Genomic DNA, 27,451 nt, shown 5'->3' on the forward strand with positions numbered 1-27,451 from the left:
GAGTGACAAGGGGGGGGGGGTCTTGTCCTTCTCCTCCTCCTAACCCCGCCCACCCCCCACCCCACCCCCACCTCCTCCTCTTCTTGTGTTCTGTGTTCATTAATGACTGGTTCTTTCCTGGTTCCTATCAGAAGAGAAAGTTCTGGTTCCAGAGCAGGAAATGAAGAACTTCCCTTCAACAGAAGACTCTGTTCTTCCTCCTTCAGTTTTCTCAACTTTTCAGAGTGGTTTCAGGTTTAATTAAAAATAATTTCACTTTTTCACGTCTGTGTGAAGTGAACGAAAAATCAAATCAGTCTCCAGCAGCTGCCGCTCTTTTCATTTTCTCTTCTGAATAATAGAACAGACAGCGTCCACTCCTCAGTCTGGGTCCAGGACCCACAGACCTTCAGTCTGAGCCAAATCTGAAGACAATAAACAGACGGAGTCAGGACCTGGATCACCTGGACCTGGATCACCTGGACCTGGACCACCTGGACCTGGACCACATGGATCTGGATCACCTGGATCTGGATCATCTGGACCTGGATCCGCAGTTGCAGGTATTTGACTCATTGAATCTGAACTAATGGGTCTGCAGGTGGCGCTGGCACACTGCAGGGCACATGACTCCCCTCTTATCATCACCCTGGTGACATCATCACAGTGACATCACCACAGTGACATCACCACAGTGACAGCTTCTCCTCCAGGCTGCTCCAGCTCCTGAAGTTCCGTTCACAGTGTTTTTTGTTGGTTATTAATTGTTTCCAGTCATTTCCCAGGATTCCACTCTGATGTACATGTTTGTTGCCATGGTAACCTGGTGATCCCTGCTCTTGGATTCAGCTCTTGCTGCTACTCGGAGTTCACTCTGAGTTCAGGAGGGATGCTAACATTTAGACACGGAGAGACTTTTCAGACTTTTTCACTTTTTCAGATTAAACTGGTTTGGAGTTGGAAACACTGAACTGGAACTGGGACTGGGACTGGGACTGGAACTGGGACTGGAACTGGAACTGGAACTGGTCTCTGGGTCACTTGTGTATCTGGTCCTTCAGCTCACTGTTATGGCTAACTGTTAGTTAGTTCAGCTATTGTGACACAGCACTAGTCTTTATCTAAAATTCTGGTTCAGCTGCCTTTATCTAAATACACCAACTTTCACCAGTATATTGGACCACCGGACCCCCACCCTAACCCTAGCCATACTTTGACCAAATGCTTTGCTGTTTTGTTGCTAACTATTAGCCTTTTTCTGCTTAAATTTCGTCAGACTTTATGCATTCCCCGACTCAAACCTCTATGCTTGTGATTGTTTCTTGTTCAGACTTTGAAGCTTCTTTTGCTGCTGCTCCTGTTGTTAGCATTTAGCTACTTGTTTGTTTTGTGCATTTTTTTCTGTGGCCTGCTTTAGTTTTTCTCAGCTGACCTTTGACCCAAGAATGAGTGTTGTGTCAAACCTTATCCATGATGCTAACTTGCTAACTGAAGAGGCTGCAGCATCTCCACCCTGGTCTACCTCGCTTTCTCTCCCGCCCTCTTCCTCTCTCCCTCCCTCCACCCCCCACCCTCCACCTCCTCAGGGGATTTTCCAGCTTTAATAAAAAGTGGAGCTGAAACAAACACAGAGTTTTAATGGCCGTGATGTCACAGAGCTGTGTTTGCTGCGGACTCTCTCGGAGGACGGGGGTCAGAGTGGCTGCCATAGAAACCAACAGTTCTCTCTGCAGTTTTCCAGCCTGACCTCCTGCTTGTTTTCTCCTCTCCGAGAGGAGATGAAGGTGGAGGCAGAGGAAAAGGAGGAGGAGATGAGGAGGACAGAGGACAGGCTGTGGGTGGATGAAGGTAGATGTACGTGTATGTGTGTGTGCGGGGGTCGTCTCTAATCAGAGCCCAGCTGTGAGTGAGATGGTCAGATGTCGGGTGGTTGAGTGCAGGTTTGGAAAAACTTCTAGAAATATGTTTTATTGTCATTTTCAGAGTTTGGTGACGTTTTTGTTTCTTATTTATTTGTTGTTTGTTCATTTCTTCTGTAGCTCCTCCTCCATTCATGTGATGATGTCATTAAATTCCTGATTGTCACATTAGTTGAGGTGAAAGTCAGCTGTTGTCCGTGTCCTCGTGCACAGCGCACGTGTCGGGGCCTGTACTCTGAGCGTGTCATCAGTCGCCACCGCCGCCGCCGCCTCAGGAATAACAGAGCTGATTGAATTAAACCTCCATTTTTCTCCACGCTCATTCATCTCACCATGGTCTGATCCTGCGCCGGCAGCTGAACACCACTGATTGGAAAGTCAGAGGAGGAGGAGGAGGAGGAATAAGGAGAAAGGAGAGTGTTTAAGAGCAGGATGTCCTTAAGCTTCTCCTTTGTCTCCTGTCCTTCAACCTTTGAGCTTCTCATTTTATAATCAGGCTGTTGGACGGTCGGAGTCCAAGAGAGTTAGGTAAGGGGAGGGGGCAAGAAGATGACAGTCAGTCAGTCAGTCAGTGAGTTTAGCTAACATCGAGCTAGTTTTAGCTCTGCGACCTCTGACCTTGAATATTGTTCTGTGCTTCGACAACATGTAAAAACAAAACAAAAACCTGTTTGAGATCACGGTGTTGTGGCGAGTACAGTCACTCTCACGGAGCATAACACCTTCAGGTACATCCCCCCCACCACACACACACACACACACCCCAACCCCTTCAGCTTCACATCCACCCACGCACCATCATTAATATTCCTCTCTGGCTACATCCTCGCAGCCTCTGATGGAATTGCAGTGATAAGGCAGGAACAGTGGGACGGACACAATCCTGGGAATTACCTGGAAACCTGAGAGGAAAGCTGATCCTTCACTGTGGCATTCTGGGAGTAAATCAGAGGCCTCCTCTCCCTCCCACCTTCATTTGTCATGTCACATGACCAGCTGCAGTGTGTGGTCTCTGCTGCTGATGATGGTGATGACGATGACCATGATGGCGGAGGTGAGGAGCAGCGCCCAGGCCCAGGACTGTTGACGGTTCTGACAGGAGGCTGTAAACCAGTGGTTCTCTGTGATTATCTGTCATGACCCCCTAGTGGACAGAAATGTTTTCACGCCCCCTCTGCGACCCACTCCTACGCTAATTACGCAAACTATTGAGAACCTGATAACATGTATATTTTTATCGGTACAAACCACTGTGTGAGTTGCTGCCCCCTAGTGACTGGAGGCTTGTGATCATTCACTCATCACAGCAGTGGTACACTTGTGTTTAGTGTGCCATATTCCATTGGAAGCCCAATAGAGGGGGGAGGGGGAGGGCACCTCACCGCTTCCCACCTCAGGGTGGCCCGCCCCACTATTTAGGAAGTACCGGTGTATCAGGGATCGGTTCCAGGTTGAAGTTCATGTTTACTTCATTCTGATTTTCTAGTTTAAGACTCTCTGCTGTCCTTTAGTTCCTGAAACTGTTCTTGCCATTGATCTTTACTGTGAAATGACACGATGTTATGTGCTTCATAGCGCCCCCTGTTGACAGCAGTCAAGGGGGTGAGTTGTTTCTAAAGGAAAATTCCGTCTTTGTTCTTTCCAAAAGAGTTCTGATGAGGAGCACACGAGGAACCATTGAAGTTCCTTCTCCAGAGTGTTAAACAAAGTGCTGGTTGATACCAGGACAGCAGGCTCTCTGATTGGCTGTTGCCTGGATGCTGCCTCTCCCTCTCTGCCTCACATCCATGTTTTTCTATCTCCGTGTGAATGTCAGGTGATAGCCAATCAGAGAGCTTGTTGAGGGGTTTTTCTTCTCGCTGGGTTTCAGCCGCGTGAGTCTAACGGTGAAGACGCTGAGTGAGCCAGCAAATTGAATGGTTAAAAGAAGACGGAGAAAAGAGCAGAGAGGAAATGAAAATGCAAATAAGAAGGAAATGATCCTTTAACAGGTCTGATTCACAGTGAAGCCACTCATTCACCACAGACTTCCAACCTCTCACTTCTTTCTTCCTCTTCCACAATGATCACATCTTATCCTGGTGGAACATGAAAACAAAGTTCTTCTTCTGTTCTTCTTTCATTTTCCACAGGAACATTAATTGTCTCTGCGTTGACTCCACAGATCAGAGCTGGAACTGTTTGGTTTCTTATCAGTCCACCACATTTCCAGACGTGAGAGGAACCCAAGCATCTTCGTCCCCAGAGGGAGCTACATGCTGACTGCTGCAGTGATAAATCAGCAGACTGCAACTTTAAGGAGGAGACACTTTCAGCAGCCTTTTTGTTGCTAATGGCCTCAAATGGACCTGACAGATGGCGTCAGCGCAGGTCCAGGTCACTCAGGTGTGTCATTCTCAGGTTTCTCCATGCACACCTGCAACGTCAGGTCATCACACACAATGTTTCTTCCCACAATTCTGCCTTCTCCCCCAAACTCTGGACTTTAAACTGCTGTCAGGGTCAAAGGTCCTGACAGGGTCAAAGGTCCTAACAGGGTCCAAGGACGTCCAAGTGACGAACATCGACCACGATTCGACCAAGTGACGTTCAAGTATTGACCTAGTGACGTCTAAATGACGTCCAAGTGATGACCATCAACCAAGATTTGAGGTACTGTCAGGGTCCCGTGAACACACACACACACACACACACACACACACACACAGACTGAAGTAGGAAAAAAAAGTTTCAACATAAAATATAGAAACTCTAACATTTAACCTAGCACACCAGATCTTTTCCCTGTTTCTCCGAGTTTGGGGAGTAAAAATGTGTCAGTTGAAGTCCGTGGTCCTGCTCTGAGCCAGGCTGTCAAAAAGAACCAATAATAAGAGCCCAGAGGAACAACTGTGTTTTATTACAGCAACTGCACTCTTCTAATGAGAGAGGGAGAGAGAGAGGGAGGGAGAGAGAGAGTGAGAGACATTGGTTTTATTTCTTCTCAGGAACCCTCAGTGTTTATAAGAGTTTGTTCTGAAGCTGCTGGGAGAAAAATGTCTTTACCTTCACTAGAACACGGAACCTCCTCCTCTTCCTCCTCCTTCCTCCTCTTTATGTCCCCCCCCCACCTCTTTTTACTCCTCCATTTCCTTCTCCCTGTGTCTCCCCCGTGCTCCTCACCTCTCGGCGTGACATGACAGATGCTGCAGTTTTTTTCCGTCTCATTTAAAAATCAATAGATAAAAATGATGGCAGTAAAAACAGCAGTGTTGACTCTGTTGTTACCTCACACACAATCATCGGTATCTGAGCTGAGGAGACACAGCGCCCCCTGCTGGAGTCACCAGGTCCTCTCCTTAACATCCTAGCGGATGACATGACTTTGGCTCGGTGGACAGAGAGGGGTCACTGGCCTGAGGCCAGAGGTTTGATTCCAGCTGCTAATGTGGGATTTTTGAAGTAAGGCTAGCCACAGGGTCGTCAGCTGGGCTCCGCCCCTCACTGATGATGTTTCCCCTTTCATTCCAGAAGATCTCAGGGTGGTTGGGAAGCGATAAGGACGTCTCCCTGCTGCCCCCTTGGGGACAGAAATGTTTTCACCCCCCACCCCGACTCTACCCCCCCACAATTGAAATACTATTGAAAACCTGATAACATGTATATTTTTTTCTGTACATACACTGTATGAGTTGCTGCCCCCTAGTGGCTGGAGGCTTGTTATCATTCAATCATTACAGCAGTGGTACACTTATGTCCCCTGTGCCATATCCTGTTGGAAGACCATCATGGTCTGTTTCTTCCATCCTGCTGTCCATGGTGCAGCTCGCTAATCGTGGTCACAGAGGCTGCAGTGAATGACATCATCACCATGACGTCCACCATATGTTACATCATCATCATCATCATCATCATCGTCATCAGCTGACCTGCAGATCCATCTGTTCTTTGGTTATGGCCCATTGTCCTGAACTGTCTCTGCTGAGTCATAATTATTTTTTCATTGTGACCTTTGACCCTGCGCAGCATTAACCCTGTGTTACCTGCGACGGTGCTGCCTTGGTCTCGTACTCACGACAAACACACGAAGAAAAACTCGTCTGAACGGAAACCCACTCTCACTGTTGGAGGGGAGTAATAAATGCAGTTCTCAGCCCCCAGACCACGTCTGTCTGTTGACTGTCTCCTGCTGGGTCACATGACTCCTGAATGTGTTTGGGGAGCAGGGAGATGTCATCACGGCCTCATGTTTCCTCCTCCTTCCCTCGGTGGTGTACTGCTGTCTTTGGTCGCTCAGATTCATGGATGCCTGCAGGCGTTAATAAGCTGCAGTGGTTCAGCTCAGCTCTGCCTCCACCTTCGCTGCTCTCCGTCAGTCTCTGAGACACAAGCTTGACCCCCCTCCCCCCTTCACCTCCTCCCTCCTCCCTCCTCAGCCCGCTCAGAGGAGGAGTTTCTCTCAGAGGTTTCTATCAGGAGTATCTGCAGCTGGAGGGCAAACCCACACCGCACCAGGGTACAAGAACTGGCTCGGTACCAGAACATCGTGTCCCACTGTGGAGCATGACTGAGAGAGCGTGGAGGAACATCTCAAAGATCTCAGGCTCACACTGGGCTGATTTAATGTGGTGCAGTGGTACCAAACAGTGGCTCTCGGAACAGTACCAGTCCCTGGGTCATTAGATACTGGCCTGCAGAGATTCATTAAAATACACAACTGATTATTTTTAAGTTTTGTTAATTATTCATATTTAATTTAAATAGACTTTATTTCTTCTCCTTTTTCTCCTTCACTGGGAGGTTCAGCTTTACAGAACTTCCCTGACTCCTCTGACATTAGCACCAGGAGAACCAGAAGAACCAGAAGAACATGGAGGAACTGAGGGAACCAGAAGAACCAGGGGAACCAGGGGAACCCAGAGGAAAATGTTCTGTTTATTTGTTTACTCTGGTTCTTGTCATGTTAATGCTCCTTACCTGCAAGAGAGTCAGTGGTTCAATCCCTGGCTCTAATGGCTGCTGACCTCCACCCTCACTGACCACCACATCTGACCTCCACCCACACTGACCTCCACCCACAAGGACCTCCACCCACACAGACCACCACATCTAAACTTCATCTTCTCTGTCTGCAGGAGCCAACACACGGTGAACCAGGAACCATGACGTGAGTTGGACACAGATCATGTGACCCTGGGTGATGATGACACCTCCTCCAGAGATGATGACACCAACACTGTAGACAGGCCTCAGGTCTGGAGAAGGTCTGAGTCACCACAACAAGGATGTGAAAGGCAGCAAAAGCACAGTCTCACACACACACACACACTGAACACGTAGTTTTTCTAATTAGTCTGGTTCCTCGTCTTCCATCATCCTGACGACCTTGGGGAGGACAGTTAAGACAGGAGGCCCCTTAGTGTCTTTTTCTCCTCCTCCTCTGCTCCTGTACACTGTCTGATTTATTTGACCGAGGTGAAAACAATAAGCCACTCAGAGAGGTGGAGGAGGAGGAGGAGGAGGTGCTGTGAGGCAGAGATGTGATTGGACGTCAGCAGGTTGACACTCACTTTCTCCCTGAGCGTAGAAACAGTAGAACCACAGCAAGGAGTGAGGTGACTGAAGCCTCCTGAGGAGGACAAGGAGCTCCTGACAGAGGATCTCCTCTCTGAGGATCTCTTTCTCTCAGTGTCAGTTCCTTCAGAGTACATCATCTTTTTTCCCGTGCTGCACCAACAAATTTCCTTCTCATTTCAGTCCTCATGATGTCACTATTTACCAGGCTCCTATTGGACAGTACCAGCCGTGTCCACGACAGAATGAAGTTAGAACAAAAGTCGACCGAAAACAGGTAAAATAATGATTTTAGAAAAATAAAAATCAGCTCTGTCAGTTAGAGACTAAAACAACCAAACTTTGCGTCAAGGTCGACGTCAAAAAGCCTGGAGGGAGATGTAAAAGCTTCAGATTGAGTGTGTGACCAGTTTTAATTTGTGTATAATCCAGATTACAGCCAACAATAAGATGAAGTGAAGTGAAGTGTCACAACAGAGGGTGTAATGGAGTCCTCTGTGTCCTGTTGAGAGACTAAAAACAAATGTTGTCTTTGGTCTCCACACTGACTGTCCTCAGGGGTAAACAGTCACCGAGGACAGACTGCAGCTGCTGACCACTGACCGCTGCTCCGGCTGTTTTTCTCTCTCTGTCTTTTTTTCATTTATTTTTTTTCAATGTCGTGTGAGCAGAAACACTGTAACTGGTTTTTCATCTGAAAACAAAAACTGTCGGAGATGACATGAGCGAGCGCTTGTGTGTCGACAGGGAATGCACAGGCGGGTGGAGCAGTGAATAGCATAACTGAGACAAAGTGGTTAGCAACATGAGAAGAATAAACATCTACGTGAATAAACAACATGTTTAAAGGGTTTTCCTGACAGACGAAAGTGTCACTAAAAATAGACATTAGTAAAAACGTGTTCACTTGAGGTCCGCGGCCCACCGTTTGGACTCGAAATCTCGAAAGATTGTTTTAATCTGTTGTTGTTTTGTCACGTTTTGGTCGGCGAAATTCCAGCTGCCTTTACAAAGAATGATGGCACCCTCTAGTGGGCAAATATATTTTTGCAGCGAGCAATATTAAGCTGTGGCGATCAGAATAAAGTCCAGGGTTCATGTCTAAAATTTAATTTCGTTTTTTTAAGTTCTGCATTATCATTAACGATGTGTGTTTGCAACGAAGCCGAACAATTTGTTTAAAAAATAAACAAATAAATAAACAGCAGCAATCAACAGTTTTGTTAAGGTGTGAAGTTTGGAGGTGATTTTATTTTGTTCATCCACCGATGAGTAAACAAGTACAAAAAGATAACAAAAATAACCTAAATCACAGGGGCCACGTAATGGTAGCAAACATTAAATATTAACAGAAATAATGGTAATGTAGAGAACCAAACTGTTGGAGTTTTGTCCGGAAGCAGCTAATGGTTAGCATTAGGTGTATCAGTACGTAAAAGTTAGCCAAAAGAGATTATTTACCGTTGAACCTAAAATAATTCCTAGTGGGCCAGAAGATCGGTGGATTTAATGAACCAGACTATGGCCCATGCGTTGTCCACGAACCAGAGCTTGTAACCCAGAGGCCTGAATTCAGGTGGACACTGAAGGCAGCAGCAGATCAAAGTCCTCCCGCCTCCGCAGCTCATTGGTGTGGAGTCGGTGTGACGTATGTACGTGGGTGGAGTCAACAGATATCACAGGTGAACTCTGCTGAGAGCAGGTCCGGAGATGTGGTCTGGTCTGAGCTACTGCTGAGCTTGGTTCTGCGGGACTGGGACTGACCTGTTCTGTCTCTGGTCTGCGGCATCTGGCATGGACCGCCGCCGTTCAGCGTCCGCTTTTTACCGCTGTGTTGGCAGGTGCGCTGCGCTGTTCTTCTTGGCTCTTCTCTTTGACGCGCTCGGACTCGTCGTGCTCCTGGTCGGGATTTTCGGGAACCTGAATCTGGACGGACATTTCTACGGGGACTTCCTGATCTACACCGGGGCTCTGGTCATCTTCCTCAGCCTGGTCTGGTGGGTTCTCTGGTACACCGGCAACGTGCAGTTGGACTCGGAGCGGGACAGACCGGGTTCTGGTCACTTTGACATCCCTTTTACGCACTGGGCCAGGAAACTTTCGGAAAGACTCTCCAAGTCTGGGCCCGGACTCAAGCATCTAGAGTCCGGGTCTGAGAAGAGGAAGAAGAAGGAGATGATGGGTGGTCAAAAGGAGTCGATCGGAACCGTGCGAGCCTCCGCACCGGCCCGGATCAACTGGGAGGACGGACTCGGAGGAACCGTGAATCCTGGATATGAGAGTGAGAAGAGCGTGGAGCTGGGGATGGTCCACAGCTCGCAGGTGGTTCTGCAGACGGCAGCTGACAGAGCCGAGAGGCTGCTGTGAACCAGGTCAGTGCCGAACCCAAGATGACTGATCTCAGAGACCTGTCCTTAGGTCTTTGTGTTAATTACACTTTTCTTTAGCTAATTATTCCACTGCTGTTTCATCCACTTCACTGTTAGCCGGTGTTGTTCTGCTGACTTTTTAGCTTTTGGGACCAAATGAATGAAGTTTTTCTGCTGAGTTTGAGGTTTTTTTTGTTTGTTTGTTTGTTTTTTGAGTTTTTTTAGCTTAGTTTTGAGCTAAGTGTTAGCTTTGTCCAGGCTACCTTGAGAAGTTTTGGAGGAACGTCAATGTGTGCTTTAAAATTCTAAAGCACAGTGATCTGGTTTTCTAATCTTATATCATCAAAGGTTTCCAAACTCCTGGCCCTCTGCCCCTCCTCCCTGAACCCCCTCCTCTCAGGGAGTCTGTTACAGGAACTCTTAAGGACCCATTTCCTCAGAACCCTGTGTAATTCGTCCTCATAAATCTGTGACCTGTTCCTTAGTTTCTCTAAAAGTTAAAGCCTTTTGAAAAATTCATGAAGCGAACAAACAAACTGAGTCTCATAAATATTCATCAGAGCTGAGCTCAGTACCTGGACCTGTCAGCCCGCTGTTACTGTTGCTGCTGCTGCTGCTGCTGCTGTTGCTGCTGTTGCTGCCGCTGCCGTCGTCTCATCACAGCTGTTTGTCTCCGTCTCAGGCTGAAGACTAACATATCTTCTCCCCTGTGGTGTTTCCTCAAACCTCACTAACAGTCACAGTGGTTCTGGCCACATGACGTGACAGTAAAAACCATCAGCTGCAGAACCAGACCTTAAATTCAGTCTGTCTGTAAAAGCTAACTGTTCACTTGGGTTAGCATAGCACAATATCTTAGAGTCAGTGTGTGTGTGAGTTTTGGCTAGCCTGCCTGCAGTCCAGATTAGCATCAAGAATTATGAGTGATACAGTACTACACGAGTACTGTTCCTGTTCCCTCTGTGTAAAAGTACCACAACTGCAGTGTTCCTGTCTGTGTGAAGAGAACAGCAGACAGTGGTGGGAACTGATCGTGGACCGTGGTCTGTAATCATCAGAACTGATGAAGGACAAACAGTAACAGTACTGATTCACAGCCCCAGGGGGGCACGACATACAATCAGTACCACACGACATACAATCAGTACCACATGTGTGGTTCCGTCCCTCAGGACCATCAGCCTCACATCTTATGAATATCTGTAATAACAATAATGACTTTTTTAAAGCTGAAAAGATTTTCACAGGCCTGTGGCAGATTAGGATTAATCATCAGCAGCATCTCTCCCTCACCCACCCTCACCCATCCTCTCTCACCCTCTCTCACCTTCACACCCCTTCATTATTTTTAGACTCTGCTTTGTTTGTAGCAGAGTCAGAGCTTTGGGCCAAAACAGGAGGAATGGAAATTTAATGGAGCAGAGATTATTGATCAGAGCTGCAGAGAAAATGGAAACAAACGCAGATTATACGTGTACCTTGAGACAGACAGACGGACAGACAGACAGACAGACAGTCAGTCAGTCAGAAGGTCCAGCAGACAGATGGTCAGGCAGTCAGACAGACAGACAGTCAGTCAGTCAAACAGATGGGGGGGGTCATTTGTCTGTGCCTCTGTCACAGACTCCGTTCATGGAGACGGAGTGAAGAGGTGAAACGTTTGCTCCAAGGTCGTCCTGAATTAGTTGAATCAGAGACGTTCCCTAAAACAGAAGGCAGTCAGCGTTTAAATGATGACAAAGATCAAGAAGAAAGAGACAAATCAAGGAGTGAAAGAGTCTGAGACTCTGAGTCAGGAACCAGTGACATCACAGCAGTCTCACATTATTATTATTATTATTATGGTCTGTCATCTATTAAATGCTTCTCATTGTCATTTTGATTCATGTCCTTCATTCAAACTTTGCTTTTTTTTTCTTTAGGTGAAATCCAGATTGTCCTATGGCCTCCTGCTCCTGCTGCTCCTGCTGCTCCTGCTGCTACAGCGAAAATTATTCTTTAAAGAATCCTTCAGCTTTTGAACCAATGTCACTTTTAGATTTGAATGTTGAGTGAATGAATGCACAGACACTTTATCAATCAGGGAAAGGTCCTGCACACACACACGCACGCACGCACACACGCACACACTCGCGAACACACACACACACACTGTCAGAGCAGGGCTGTGCACAGAGGAGTGGACTGTCTTTAGCCTGTAAATAGCAGAAATGTGTTTTTTTAACCTGTTTGGTCTCAGATGTAACTTATTATTAATTTTATTATTGTTATTGCTAGTAATAAAGTCGTGTGTTGTTTACAGCAGAACTGTTGTCTGGTTCTGAAGAACAGATCAGGTGACAGTCTGTGGCTAGCTCGCAGGTCCACCGCTGCCTCCTGTGGCCAGTTTGTGTCACTGAGGGAACGTTAGGCCGCAGGAACCGCTTACATTTTAGAGAACGACATCATGTTTCACGTGTTTCCCTCTGATTGGACAAAGACGTTCTGGTGAGAACAGGAACATTAGTCTGGACGTCGATGGTTCTTTTATGTCACATTTGTCTCAGTGATTCTGATTCTTTGTGTTGCGTGACTTTGATATCAGAACCAGAACCAGGAAGAGGATCACATGTCCACACGTCCCTACATCGTCTACTTCACACTGTACTTCTCTGCTGTTGTGAAATCTGAGTGTTGGTCGCCGTTGGTTGCTCATTCATTGGAAACCAGTCAAACTGGGTCATGTCAGATTGGGGGGGTGGAGGAGAGGGGGTGGGGGGCAGGGGTGGGAGGGCACTTCTCCTGTGTATGAAACATAATCAGGCTTTTTTTTTCACATGTTGTTGTGATCTTTGCTCTTGTACAATCTTTACAGCTGGTATGTGGCCCATCCCACAGTTAGTGTTGCTGAAGTGGACGCACCCTGTTGACAGTGTGGCTGATATTTAATCTCCATCCGTCAGTGTGGAAACATCGGGATCACAGAAAGATTCAAACTAAAACGACAACAACTGGACATCATCGAAATGTCATGTTAATTATGGTCTGGATTTTCAACCAGCAGGATAAATATATATATATATATATATCGTTCAAAATGATTTTATTTTTGTACATTAGTGACATGATGAAAATGTTTAACATTTTATTAACATTAAAGACATGTCTTTAAACTGGTCTTCACTGTGAGAGAACAGTTAAAACAAAAACCAAACCAACATCTTTACTGGTTTTTGTCTTCTGGTCCAGAATCATCGGAACGACACGGATTTTGTATGTTTGTTTGAATGTTGTCATGACTTTGTGTTTCTTCAAAGGTGTGTGTGTGTGTCAACAGACTGTTGTTGAGGTGAGGAAACACAACAGACGTGCCAGCATCCACTGACTTATTCATTAGTGAATTAGCTGCACGTCCACAAAGGTGTCACAATCCTGAGTCTGAGGAATTACTTTACACACACACACACACACACGCACTGTGCTGGGTCAGGTGACACTCTTTGACAAAGAGGAGAAGGGTTAAATCTACAGGATTTACAGGATACAGATTAGAATGATGTCACATCCTTTCACACTTACAGAAAACAGTACAGGGACCAACACTTGAGCCATGTTTACATACCTCAACTCAGGTTGCATTCAGAGAGGTTTGGACCCGATCCTTGTGGTGAGAGTCAGGAGTCGTACCACTGAACCACTGCTGCGTCACAACCTTAACATTAAAATAAAGAATTACAAAAAAAGTGGCTAACATTATTAGAAATGTTAGATATTATAGAACTAAAAATGGCTAAATCCACTATATCAGAAATATGACTGATTAAAAAAAAGAAAATCTCCCAAAGTTGTTCCTACCTGGTAGCATTAAAACATGCCCAACATTTCTGTAAAAATTTTGAAAAAATAGAAAAGAAAAAAGAAATATCCTCAAAATGAAACTTGAAATGCAGGTTCATAGTCTAAAGCCCAAAGTTATTTAATATCTGTATTAAATGTGCCAAAAAACAACATGTATTCAGGGTGTAGTTATAAAAATCAGCTAAAAACCAAAAAAATGAAAACCTTTGGCCTCATATGTCGATATTGTCCAAAGAATTTATTCTTCCGATATCAACCGATATAGCAGGGCAGTGGTGGAAGTTAAGTGTTGCCTGCTCACTAAGGTGATGGGTTAAAACAGTATTTATCAATTATTTTCTGCCCCTTAAGGGACAGAATTAAAATGCTATTGAGTGGCTGGTAATATTTATTTATTCATTTGTACAAACCACTGTAACAGTTGCTGGCACCAGCATTCTACATACAATCCCCTGATTATCAATGTAGATTAATACAATAAAAGCTACAATGCTGCCATCTAGTGACTAGAGGCTTGTTCATCGTTCATAATGTTATGTTCATTTGTTGTAAAGAAGTTACCAGTTACCGGTATGGGAGGAGGAGTGAGGAGGTGTGGTAAGAGCGCATGTGTGTGTGAGGAAGAGGTTTAGAAGGAGGTAAATCAAGCATCGTGTTTTCACACAACTTTCGTGCACAACTGAAATCGGGCACTGACGCCCTCGCCTCCCTTTCGCGCGTGCGTGAATCGGGCAGCTATGCGCAGCCTGTAACTTTGCTCTGATGAAGTTTGTCCCAGTGACGTTGTCGTTCGTAACTGTCCAATATGGCGGCCATCTGAGCATAAACAAGCAGACAGGCACTGACACATCTTTTTGAACCCAGAAGTGACTCAGGGCAAACACCAGTTCCAGGTTCCAGGCTGAGAGATGGAAGAATCGGACTCGGTTCCACTCTTCAGCTTCGGTGTCATCGCTGATATCCAGTATGCGGACATCGAGGACGGCTTTAACTTCACCCGAACCCGGCAGAGATTCTACCGGAGCAGCCTGGAGCTGCTGGAGCGAGCTCAGAAGCACTGGTCTGAGGAAACACCTAGACCCAGGTTCGTCCTGCAGCTAGGAGACCTCATAGACGGATTTAACCGAATCCACGAGGCCTCTGAGAAGGCTCTGGACACGGTTCTAAGTCGGCTGTCTCCCGGCCCTGCAGACATTCCTGTCCACCATGTGTGGGGAAACCACGAATTCTACAACTTCAACAGGACGTTTCTGCTCCAGTCCAGACTCAACTCGACACCAATGAGCGCGCAGGACCAACACCTGCTGACTGTTAGTCCCGGTTCAGACACCCATGCCTACCATTTCAGTCCAGAACCGGGGTTTAGGTTTGTGGTTCTGGACGCGTATGATGAGAGTCTGCTGGGTCGAGATGAGTGCAGCGCTGAGTACCAGAGAGCCCTGGAAATGATCCGGGTACACAACCAGAACCAGGACCTTAACTGCCCTCCAGGTACTGTGAGAACTGCAGGTTCTGGTCACTAGGAAGAACATCATTTTGGCCTGAAAAAACAACAACAAACAATTCATTAGAATTCATTCTTTACCAATTTTTTTGTAAAAAAAACAAAAAAACAATCCCATGTTGCCTTCTTTTTGTGTGTAGCTTCTTTGTATATAGAATGAATATGTCATTTGTTACAGAATTTCTCTTGATGACGTTTAGTTGCTCATCGAAACTATTTCTTAAATAATAACATTTAAAAAATACAAATAACGTTTATTTTTAATACAAAAACGGATGATTATTTCATTCATTATTCAAAGCTGTTAAGGTGAGGACGACAGGAAAGACCAGTTTCCTGTGACCCGACTGTTTCAGTTGACAGGAAGGTAAATGAACTTGATTTGTTGCTGTTTTCCAGAGTCTGGTTTTCTGCAGAAGAGATTCACCAAGTTTAACGGAGGTCTGGGTGGAGATCAGCTGACGTGGCTCCAGGCTGTTCTGACTTTAGCTGATCGTCAGCAGGGAAGAGTCGTCGTCGTCAGTGAGTCACTCAGTACTCTTCAGACAGGAACACACATGAGCAGCTGCCAGACCACACAGTCAAACCTGAGATTCAGGTGTTAGCTTAAAGCTACTACTTCTCAAATAGTGGGGTGGTAACCTGCTGTAATGATGAGGAGCCTCCAGTCACTAGGTGGCAGCAACTCACACAGAGGTTTGTACAGATAAAAATATACATGTTATCAGGTTGTCAATAGTATTTCAATTTGCCAGGGTGTGGGTTAGGGGCAGAGTGAAAACATTTCTGTCCCCAAGGGCGGGCAAGACAGAAAATAATTGAGAATCACTGGGTTAACGCTAACCCTCAGGATAAAGAGAACCTAAACCCAAGAAACATAGCCCACATCAACAGACCAAGACTGTTCTCAGCTCCCAAACACAGTTCCACAGGTTAATTGATGGAAACAATAATTATATTACAGATCAGACTGTGAAAGTTCTTAATCAGTTCTCTGTCCCCTCAGGTCACCTTCCAGTTCACCTTGGTTCCACTGACCCCATGTGCCTGGCCTGGAATTATGACAAGGTCCTGGAACTGTTGAGTTCCCACAGCAGTGTGGTGTGTTTCCTGGCAGGTCATGACCATGACGGAGGATACTGTCTGGATCCGGAGACGGGGGTGCATCACGTGACACTGGAGGGTGTAATCGAGACGGCACCTGAATCAGATGCTTTTGGTACTGTTTATGTATATGAGGATCGAATGGTTCTGAAAGGCAGGGGCAGGGTCCAGGACCGGACTCTGATGTTCCTCAGTTAACAACAAGGATCAGTGACTCTGCCCTCACTTCCTGTTCGATGGGAAGTGATGTCACATTTCATTATACCTCATCATTTTTTAAGATGGTTTTAAAAAAAGACTCTATCACTTTAGCACTGTTGATTAAATTTAATTTTTTTTAATATTTAGATGAAAAAATAATGTTTTTGTTTTTATGACAGATACAATTTACTTTTAAAATTTAAAAAATCTAAACTGATGTTTGAACATGGTACTTTTTATTATGATGATAACTGATGATAAACAGTTGGTTTTTATTTTTAATTTATTTAAACTCTAAACCCTAACCCTGTCAGGGTCTGCAGATGAGCTACCTCCGATTTAACAGAGTTGACACTGAGATTACTGTAATGTTTCTAAAAACAAAGATAATCCCTGCTGTCTTTATATAGATATAGATACATAAAGAACAACCTTACGACTCCAAGTTTTATTTGAGATTGTTTGTTGCTAACTCCTCGGCCTCTTCTCCCATTCATTTGTGTTGTTCTGACTTTGAGCTCTTTGTTCGACGACCTTGAGTGAATTATTGAAGTCGTGTTATTTTACTAAACAACTAGACAAAGCTGTATAGTTGTTTAGTACACGTAAAACAACTTACATTGAACTTGTCGCTGTAGAACACTTTACTGGAGATAAGGTCTCCTCCCTGCCACTAGGAGGCTCCAGGGTCCATTCTACCCGGGCTTGAATATTATCCTCAAAGTAAATGAATAATCAGTGAGATTAAGAGAATCAAGAGTTGTAGTAAAAAAAAAGAAAAGACCAAACGCCTTTAAAAAACTAAGACAGTCCAGTTTCCTGTGAAGACAGAACCTACAAGAACTAGAATTTGGTGAGGTTTAGAAAACAATCAAAACCATGATTCACTGCTTTGAATAATTTCAAGCACTATTTCAATTAAATATTTTCAAAATCAGAAAGCTCTTAAAACTATTGGAACATGTTAAGATTTCAACATATTTATTTGAACCTTGACCCCAGAATGAAGATGTCGTGCCCAGTTTTTAAAATTGTTTCTCTTCTTTCCTGTCCTTCATATATTTGGTTTAATTATTTTCTTTCCGATTACATTATTCACTTGATACATTTAGTAGACAGTTTAGTCCACTGAACCACTTGGGGGCGGTGTTTCTTTCTCTGCTGCTGGAATCCAACACAACAATGGCGACTCCCAGTCCTGATAGTAGCTCCGGCTCCAGCTCTAGCTTCGGCGGAGGGGTCGTGGGATCCACGTCCCACCTACTGCACCAGCAGACCCAGAGCAGCAGCATGCAAGGTTCGGTTCTACTGTCTCGCTTTACCCTGGTTCTCGTTTTCGTAATTCATAAAAACATTGGAATTTCAACAAGGCAATGTAGCTGGAGCTTTTCTGAAAAGTGATCGGAGTTGAGTCAGAGTCGGTCCTTCTGCGTTTCCTGTCAAACGCTTCAAAATTAAGTTACTGTCGAATTCCGTAAGGCGTCGTTTATGAGACTCAAGCTCATGAAGGCGTTCAGTCAAATTGTTTAGTTTGTAATTGTTATTATTATTACAAACTGCGCAAATCAACGAGTTTATCGATTTAACGAGTCAAAATGTAGCGATGTATCTCTTTTTAGCTTGTGACGTGAAGGCAACTAAAACCAGTCAGGTGTTAAAATTATTCCGTTTTTTATCTGTGCTCAACAGTTTCTTACGAGAATTTCTAACCAAATCATTTAAATTATGCTAAATATTTTGTTTGTACTTGCAGATCAATGTAGTACTTTGTTGTGTTATTTGACCACGTACTTTGTGACCCAGAACACACACAATATTCAGTGCAAGACTAAAGGTTACCATGTCAGGTTAATTCAAAGGTGTTAAAGCACACAATAACATTTCATACTAACGGTGTTTCTTAATATAGAAGTCCACTTATATTCTTAAGGCCACCAATTACAACTTCCGCTGTCGCGCAGATCGTGTTAGCTAACTTTTAATAGCTCAGTTAGCCCAGCAGTTCCCTGATGCTGCTCAGTAAAAGAAGTGATTTTTGTTGTTATTGTTGTTTTTATAATACTGACAATATTCTCACTGTCAATCCCACACGGTGTTAATAACCTACTGAACACAAACAACATACTGGCAAACACTAAATTAAAAGAATACATATAAATAAATATCCGGTGTTCATAGTTTTGTCCACTGCTAATATTAGCATCGTTAAGGCCCAGCACTGATTTCATGTCGTGTTTGACTTAGAATAAACGCATACAGCTGATTTAAATATGCAGCAATCTAGTTCATTTAGTTCATTCTACTTCTTATTTTAGCGTGCTAGCATTCTTTTAGAATTAAAGTTAATGTAGCTGCTATTAAGGGAGCTTTTCGATAGTTAGCGTGATTAAAGCTCGAACATTAATACAGCCGTGTTCAAATAATAACATTGTAATTACACGTTCTTGTTGTTTGCTGGTTAACCTTGTAACACAACTCACTCACGTGACTTCAGTGGCTTAAATGTTGACTAATGATTCCATTACCTGATAAACCCCACTGCAAACAATGGACTCAATTTTATTTTCTATTGTAAAGTATTGTCTTTTTTATTTATATATATCATGTCTTTTAAACTGCACGTAGTTTCAATCATATGCTCTACTGAAGACTGTATGCTTTTGCTTTTGAGTTGATGTAACAGTTATTTTAATTGTCTCAGTAAAATAAATCATATTTATCAGAATTATCAGGATCTAAAAGAAGTTTAGACACGTGTGTTTTTATATAAAAGTTAGTTATACGTTTCTGACGTTACAGTTATGGCTGTAAAATGCTGTTTATTACCTAATTAATGCTAATTTAAAAAAAAATTAAATGTATTTCCTGAAAGCTATCGCTTTCTCTGTTGCATTTAGACCATGTTATTTATCTTCTAACTCCAACCACTTGATGTTAAAACCAATGTTGCAAGTATTAATGTCTTTTTCTTCCTTTTGAATCCTACAACACTGGAAAATACTTGGATGTTCAGTTCGTTACGGATTGGTCGTGTCATGGCCAAGTTCAGATGAATGTAGAACCGTTGAAACCTGTGAGTCAGATCTAACCCTGAACCTCAGATGATCCAGTCAATGTCTTTGTGTTTTTGACTCCAGGGTTTCAGATCAGCCTGTGTGGAGTTTCTCAGAGTAAGCATTAGCCTGAATCACCGCTGCTGTATGTTGGTGACTCCGGTGTTCTGCACTGGTTTCTGCTCTGATTCAATGGAACTACTGTAGACCACTGCAGTAGCCAGTCCTAGTTCTGTGGTCCAGGGGGAGTCTGTCTACTGCTGTCTGCTCCGACTGTCTCACACTGGGTTGTGGTTCAGAGACCGGAATGTTCTGGGAGGGCTTCAGGGACGTTGGTTGAATGTTGGAAACTTTAACACTTTACCTCAGCACTGTGAACAGAAGCTGACCAACAAACACCAACTGACACACAAACATGTGGACTGAAGACGAGAATTTTTTAGGTCATCGAAGGCCACGAGGTCACAACAGTACCCAGATCAGTTCTGATCACCACATCAGTCTTATTGTTCAGTTATTTTTAAAGACATTTTTTGCTTCTTTTACTTTTGTTCTTCTGGCTATTTGTGGTTTAAAATATGTTGGTTGGAGGTACTTAAATGTCGGAGTTTGTAATATTGAATTTATTTGAACCAAAGTTACAAAAACCACTCAGGTCCATTGAGCTGTATCACTAAAGTGCAGAAAACGTCTTTTCTGTTCTATTTTACGGACATTTCTTCAGAAATCTTCCTACTTTTCTATCTTGGCTTGGCAAATTGGACATTTCAGACATATTTTCATCATTTGCTGTAATACCCGACATTTGATGAAGCTCCAATCAGGAGTCAGTACTGATGCTATGAAACTGAAATCACTGTCAGTGTGAAGAAAACAGTTCATTCACACTGATGACTGGACGGCGGTGACAGCAGTCACATGACCCCCACAGTCTGGACTCTCCTTCACGCATCACTTCTGACTGTTGAAACATTAAGAACCAGGTTCTCTGTTTTGGGTTTATTTTATTGGTTTTACTTTGGACTGGGATTCCCAATATCAGCTGCTGCAATATCTTTTGGGCTCACAAGAAAAAGTGTTTTGTTTTAATATGGCTTGAACCCATTTGACTGTGGGAACCCCTGCAGAGAGTGAGATTTGGGAAACCCTGTACACATGGACAGGCTGTTTGTGGTTGAGCTGCATTTTGTGCTTCCCCTTAACTTGAGATTAGCTGAAGTTAAACTGAGGTTTTGACAGCACAGAGTCTGAACCTCAGCTTAAAGCAACCAGTGTTTGCCTGACCCAGAGCTGTCAGAACAGTCTGGACAGTCAGAACAGTCTGGACAGTCTGGTTTATTGCCTCATTTCTTCAGTCCTATTGTCAGTTCAGGTTTGTTCACCTGATTATTTCACTGCCAGTGGTCTGATCTCAGAGGGACATTGCTGTGTAGTTGTGCATACACATCAGTGCCCTGATGTTGATTCTGTCTGACAGTGAGATGATGATGGGACTGAAGATGTTAACTCACTATTGCTCTGTTCTAACAACATCAAAACCTGAACTACCCCATTAAAAAAGCTAAGGCTAATCTCAACTTGAGTGTGTGCAATCTGAATGGAAATGCTGTAATCCCTGTCTACATCAGATGGTTTAAGACCCATTGTGCTGCATGTTTATGTCGATCTGTTTCTGGATCTGTTTGTTGATTGTTTCTGCTCTTCTCTTCTCTCTCTCTCTCTCTTTTCTTTTTTTTACCAAGGTAAACGTAAAGCTCTGAAGCTGATCTTTGCCAACCCACCAGTCAAACCCACATCCAGACTCTCCATTAATCCCACCCCTCCGTCTTTCCAAAACCCACACATGTGAGTAAGCGATGACTGCACCACCTCAACACATATACACACAATTATCCACTCACTTGCTTCCTTGTCCTTGTGCAGAGAACGTCTGAGGACCCACAGCATCGAGTCTTCAGGGAAGCTGAAGATCTCTCCAGAGCAACATTGTGACTTTACTGCTGAAGATCTTCGAGACCTGGGTGAAATCGGCCGAGGAGCCTATGGTTCGGTCAACAAAATGGTCCACAAACCTACGGGTCAGATCATGGCTGTGAAGGTGAAGCAGCTGCTCCTCCACCACCACCACCACCAGAACTTCATTAGATGTTAGACGATAGGTGAAGAAACACTGACCAAACTTCCACTGTTTCTGAAACTCCTCTCTGAACTCAAGTTGTTTACTTCTTCTAAAACAACTGTTCACTTTCAGCCACTATTTAGTCTCTCAACTATCTAGCGAGAACTAGAATTGGTACATCTGTGTACTGGGTTCCTGTCAGGTGAGGGTTCAACACTTTCAGGGATAAAGGCATCGTACTGTGGTGGATTTAGCGGAGATGATGGAGACAGGAAACAGGAAGAACCAGAGTAACGATGAGAACAGGAAAGAACTGTTTGTTATGCCTTGTTCACCTTGGCTTCAGAATTTTCTGACTTTTCTGTTTGGCTGTTTCCTCAGAGGATTCGATCCACGGTGGATGAGAAGGAGCAGAAGCAGCTGTTGATGGATCTGGACGTGGTGATGAGGAGCAGCGATTGTCCATACATTGTTCAGTTCTACGGCGCCCTTTTCAGAGAGGTACAGTCCAACCCCTTCCCCCCAGAACTGATCTCGATGTCGGTTAAGGTTCTCACTCACCTAGGTTGCCTAATCAAAGCTGTCCACTAGAGGACAGCTGGACTGTTTTAGCTTCAGGACGTTTCAGCTCTTCATCCAAGTCTTCTTGTAAAATGGCACTCCTCCAGGTGGCAGCCTGTAATTGCAGCTCCCGTCCTGTTTTATGTTGTTTTGTTTGTTGGTGGGTTTATTGCTTTTGTTTGTTTTGTGGAACAATCACAACCTAGGGATTAATAAGGCCACTCTCTCCGTCCATCTGTCTGTCGACTGTCTGTAGTAGTGAAGGAGACTTCTGGATAAAGAGATGAAATCTTCACATAACCAATGCAGTCCAGATGCTTTCTACCTAATTTATTAAATCCAGTGTTTCATTAATCCAGTCTTTGAATGGAACCCTGGCTTTTATTCTAAAATATGTAATGGTTTATTTTTCCAGTAGTATTGTTGGATCTGTGTGGAACTAATCTGACGCACACTCTGTTCCTGTTCTTTGTTCCAGGGTGACTGTTGGATCTGTATGGAACTCATGTCTACCTCATTAGACAAATTCTACAGATATGTTTACTGTGCTTTAGACGACGTCATTCCAGAGGAGATTTTAGGGAAAATCACATTAGCTGTGAGTGAGAACTTTTTCATTCATACATACAAACTGATTCAGGGTTATGGATTAAGATGCATCTGGAACAGTTTGAGTTTTGTTTTTTGTTTGCAGACGGTCAAAGCACTGAACCATTTGAAAGAAAACTTGAAAATCATCCACCGAGGTGAGTTGGATGAAGTCCTCACATTTATTATTCGGTTTGTTTAAAAAAAATAGGAAAAACATTTTTTGTTTTTTTTTCAATGATCTGAAGATATTTCATAAAATATCTATTGTTCATATGCATGTAGAGATTATTATATTTATTTTTGTGTTTGTGTTGTGTGGGAACAGACATCAAACCCTCCAACATTCTGATGGACCGTAAAGGAAACATCAAGCTGTGTGATTTTGGAATCAGTGGTCAACTTGTGGACTCCATCGCTAAGACCAGGGACGCCGGCTGTAGACCTTACATGGCTGTAAGTCCACGTTTGAGACCAGTGACCGGACCTGAGTCTTAGTATGTTAAGACGGTGTAAACATAGTCACCGCCAGTGAAGCCAAGGTGGAATGAGTTCTTGATACAACTCAACAAGTATGAGACCCATAGATGCAACCCACGAGACAGTAGTTAGGTGTGACGTCAGAGTGACTCATGGGTTCAAGTAGAATCAGGGTGCAGCTCTGAGCTGCTGTTGTTTGCTGTGTTGATGTACACGTTGACAGATGAGGTCAAACAGGAGGCAACGGTGGTTGAGGTGGTTTAGACATGAGCTGAGGAGGAGACAGTGGAGGTGTTGGACAGTGGATGTTGAAGATGGAGCTGCCAGGAAGAAGCCAAAGACAACTCAGAAAAATGTATGAATGTAGAGATGGTTTGTGTAAGGAGGTAGGAGATGAATGGGTGGTGTAAGGAGGTAGGAGATAGTGTGGTGCAGACATAGCTTCAGTGTTGTCATTTCTTTTCTTCACTCTTGTTTTCCAGCCAGAGAGAATAGACCCCAGTGCCTCCAGACAAGGCTACGACGTTCGCTCCGACGTCTGGAGTCTGGGAATCACACTGGTAGGGAATGATGTGCTGATGTAGTGGTGACTTTGAAGGAAGTTTGTTTGTTTGTTTTCCCTGATGTGTTGAAACTGTGCTCCTCACTCACACTGTCCAGTACGAGTTGGCCACGGGCAGGTTTCCCTATCCAAAGTGGAACAGTGTTTTTGATCAGCTGACACAGGTGGTGAAAGGAGAACCTCCACAGCTCAGCAACTCAGAGGAGAGACAGTTTTCCCCAAAATTCATCACCTTCGTCAACCTGTGGTGAGTCAAGGGTACTGCAGTAGCCAAAACAACACTATGACAGCTTAATAATGAAATAACAATAACAATAACGGTGACTGTTGTGCTGGTGACGGTGCCTCTCTGTTGCTGACCGTGTTTTTTTAATTTTTTTATTTTTTTTAGCCTCACAAAGGACGACTCCAAAAGGCCAAAGTACAGAGAACTGCTGGTGAGTTCCAACACTGCTCTCCCAAAATACTGTAGGTCAGGACCCAGCATAGAAGTTTGAATTCAGTTTGATATCCTAAAGAAGACTTCTTCAAGTTTAGACTGGTGTTTTTGCTGCCCTCTGCCTGAAGACTGAATAAACGGCCTCAGATTCAGATTTGAGGATTGAAGGTCTCCATCATACATAGTTCCTTCATACATCTGCTCTTCATGAGCTGTCATCAACACTGCTAGTGGAAAGGAGGAGGGACAGTGGAGATGAGGAGGAGAAGGTATAAGCTTAGGTTGAGAAATAAAAGTTTTGCTTCTTCCTCTTCTTCAGAAACAACCCTTCATCCAGATGTACGAGGAGCGTCTGGTAGACGTGGCCTCCTACGTCTGTCGGATCCTGGATCTGATTCCTGCCTCTCCAGTCTCTCCGATGTACGTGGACTGATGCCGAAGTGCTCCATCTGCAATAGTGTGTGTGTGTGTGCGTGCGTGTGTGAGAGTGAGAGTGAGAGAGTGAGCGTGCGTGCATGTTTTTCATTTCCAAAGGACAAAAAAAACTTGGCCCAAACTTCCCTGGTGCAAAGACCAAGAGTTTCTCCGGTTTATGATCTGATAATTCGCTAGGTGGCGCCAAAGGAAAAGTGTAGGGCAGTGAGGAATGTGGACCCTTTTAAAGATGAATCCACATCAGTCTGTACCAGTCAGTCAGTGACTGCTGTAATCAGCACTGACACCTGTGTCTGATCCATACTGCGTATCACTGTAGTAACCATAGAATATTACAGTATTACTGAAGCTGCTGACCCGATACTCCATTTCAAACAGTTGTTACTTTATATTTTAGTAAGTTATTAGTGGTGCTGATATGAGTACCAGTCTGATGTTGGTACTAATATTTAGTTCTGCTGGCAACACTGGTACTGTTAATGAGGCACACTCACTCCATCCAGCGGCCAGTCGGTGTAACTTCAGCAAAAATTAAAAAATGTCAAATTATTGTTTCAAAACGAAATTCATCTTTATTAACTAGTGGTCACTCAGTGTAACTGCAGTATGAGACTGTATGGGCATGGGTTTAATAATATATATGTATATATTTATACATATATACTATATATATATATAGGTGTGTGTGTGTGTGTGTCAAACAAGATGTTAACCAAATAAACCAACGAACAAAGATTCTAAAGAACTTTATTTTCATGTTGTGTGTTGAGTATTGTTCACTCTCACACACACAAACGGTGGTGTTGTGGCTTCACTTTAGTTTTTTTTTTAAAAATAAGCACACATTGTGAGATTCTTTTGTGACGCAGACGATTTGAGCTGATCCTGTTTTTCCTGATGTAAAGTTACTTTAGGACGTGATGTCCTTTCATGTAAATGTGTAAATGTAAATAGTTCCAGGAAGTCTGCTGTTTTCCAGGCGGTTCTGCTTCACAGTTGAGATGATTGGATTTGAGAATTGATTGTTCTGGTTTTGGGGGATGAACGTCACAGCTTTTCAGCTGCCTGTCGTAGCACTGTACTAGGGAGCTGCTCATCCACCACACTGCCACCAACAGGCAAAATAGCAGTAGCTACACCTGTTTAAGAAAATGCTGCTAAAATACAAACTTCTCACACACACACACACAGGTTCAGAGTTGAGCTGCAGGTGAAGAGTGGGCTGATGATGTGTAGTCTTCCTTCTGCTGCTCAGCAGGTTCCTGGTTGAATTCCATTCTTCACGTCTTCCACTTCTGACACCTATAGAAAGTGTTGTTTCAGGAAGGGCATCTGTGTATAAACTGCCAAATCACTTCACTGCCTCTGTGGTGCCAAATGATGGTAGAACAGTTTAAGGCGATTCATTGCAGTAAGATGGAGTTATTCCATCTTCATCTGCTGCAGTGTTGAGTCTTTACAGTCCTGTTGGTCTGTGGTCTGTGTCCATGTGTCCTGGTCACTGACCACACGTCAGAGAGTCGCCTCCAATAAGAATGTATACAAACTGTTTGGATTCAAACTCATCTCGTCTTCTCTGGTGGGAATTTTTTTTCTGAAGAAGCTTTTCTTTTGAAGCCACTGCTGAATTCTTAGGGTACATACAAAAAAGGTGATGATGATGTCATAGAAATTGCGATCTATTAGAATATTGATAGTAGATTATACGATAATATTAAGGACTATTGTATCTTTATTGAGGGTTAGAAATAAATTTCCCATGAAAAGATTTTTCACTAGTTTGTCTCCTCTCTTCTTCATGGCTTCATCTTTCTGCTTCCTGTGCCTCCTGATCAAAAACAAACGAAACTTTGTGAATAATGATAACAAATTTAGATTTGTTCAAATGTCTCTTAAATGTTCTGATCTTCTATCAAAAATGTACCACTTAATTTCTTACTACTGATTTTCAGATGTAAAGTCTCAGTACCATACTCAAAATTATAAAGCAGATTTTCTCTCCAGAACTCCAACGTGTTTCCCATTTTAAAAAGTAAAAAAAAAAAAAAATTTAAATTGCCAAAAAATGTCCAGTAAAGATTAACTGCTAGTTATAAAACATGACAATGACACAAATGCAGTTCCTTTGCCACCACTAGGCTGACACATATTTTCAGAGATGTTTTCTTTAGTCATGTTTACAAAATGATACACCACTTATGAAATGATATGTAATCTCATATTTATATTGAGGATTAAAATGACAAACATAATTGTCAAAATGTTTTGTGTTTGTTTATTTTATTACTTGATTTAATACGAGACACAAGAGACATGGTATAAATATAAGTTTTGTTTAATAAAGGGGAAATTATAAATATTATATGATTCCGTAGGTGCTTCGGAGCACTCACGGAGATGCTCGGCACTCTTGTGATGAGGTATATGTATATGTACATTCACGTGTACGTTACAATCAGTCCCCCTTTTCTCGGTGCACACTCAAACCCACACCGGAAGCGGAAGTGATAGAGGTAGCAGTACAGGTAGATGTTTTGGTACAGGTAGATGTAGTGACACAGGTAGAGTTCGGTCTTGGTCCAACCATTTGAAGTTAACGAAGACTAATAACAACTTCAAGCTAACGCGGCAAATGAGGTAAATAAGTCAGTTTATGCTGACGTTCTTGGTGTGAATGAGTGTCGGCTGTTCTCCAGTTGACGCAGTTGTAACACTGTAACATGCTGTTTGTTTGTTGTTAGCGTTTGT

The 27,451-nt window shown here is 43.6% G+C and overlaps 3 protein-coding genes across 6 annotated transcripts; all 3 read left to right on the top strand.

Annotated features, from left to right (window-relative positions):
* Positions 1-489: 489 nt before the first annotated feature.
* Positions 490-12,571, top strand: LOC107988824 (transmembrane protein 238). Of its 3 annotated transcripts, none has more exons than XM_025057901.1 (4): positions 490-542; positions 4,063-4,550; positions 7,013-9,823; positions 11,743-12,571. In XM_025057901.1, exon 3 carries the CDS (start codon positions 9,246-9,248, stop codon positions 9,816-9,818), a length of 573 nt encoding a protein of 190 aa, XP_024913669.1. In that variant the 5' UTR covers positions 490-542; positions 4,063-4,550; positions 7,013-9,245; the 3' UTR covers positions 9,819-9,823; positions 11,743-12,571. The 3 variants fall into 3 exon arrangements, with proteins under 3 accessions (XP_024913669.1, XP_024913670.1, XP_024913671.1); XM_025057902.1 differs by having other exon boundaries at positions 4,063-4,283; XM_025057903.1 differs by lacking the exons at positions 490-542; positions 4,063-4,550 and having other exon boundaries at positions 5,622-9,823.
* Positions 12,572-14,205: 1,634 nt separating this feature from the next.
* adprm (ADP-ribose/CDP-alcohol diphosphatase, manganese-dependent) lies at positions 14,206-16,911 on the top strand. The gene is made up of 3 exons (XM_008315213.3): positions 14,206-15,148; positions 15,561-15,683; positions 16,168-16,911. The coding sequence occupies exons 1-3, from the start codon at positions 14,566-14,568 to the stop codon at positions 16,461-16,463; spliced, it is 1,002 nt and encodes a 333-aa protein (XP_008313435.1). The 5' UTR covers positions 14,206-14,565; the 3' UTR covers positions 16,464-16,911.
* A 151-nt stretch (positions 16,912-17,062) lies between these two features.
* map2k4b (mitogen-activated protein kinase kinase 4b) lies at positions 17,063-26,481 on the top strand. Of its 2 annotated transcripts, XM_008315211.3 has the most exons (12): positions 17,063-17,763; positions 19,604-19,636; positions 21,262-21,364; positions 21,443-21,617; positions 22,020-22,139; positions 22,678-22,797; positions 22,894-22,945; positions 23,116-23,243; positions 23,750-23,827; positions 23,928-24,076; positions 24,221-24,266; positions 24,588-26,481. In XM_008315211.3, the coding sequence occupies exons 1-12, from the start codon at positions 17,649-17,651 to the stop codon at positions 24,699-24,701; spliced, it is 1,233 nt and encodes a 410-aa protein (XP_008313433.1). In that variant the 5' UTR covers positions 17,063-17,648; the 3' UTR covers positions 24,702-26,481. The 2 variants fall into 2 exon arrangements, with proteins under 2 accessions (XP_008313433.1, XP_008313434.1); XM_008315212.3 differs by lacking the exon at positions 19,604-19,636.
* Positions 26,482-27,451: the final 970 nt, after the last annotated feature.

Source organism: Cynoglossus semilaevis, chromosome 8, assembly GCF_000523025.1.
Source record: "Cynoglossus semilaevis isolate Cse_v1.0 chromosome 8, Cse_v1.0, whole genome shotgun sequence".
Taxonomy (NCBI): domain Eukaryota; kingdom Metazoa; phylum Chordata; class Actinopteri; order Pleuronectiformes; family Cynoglossidae; genus Cynoglossus; species Cynoglossus semilaevis.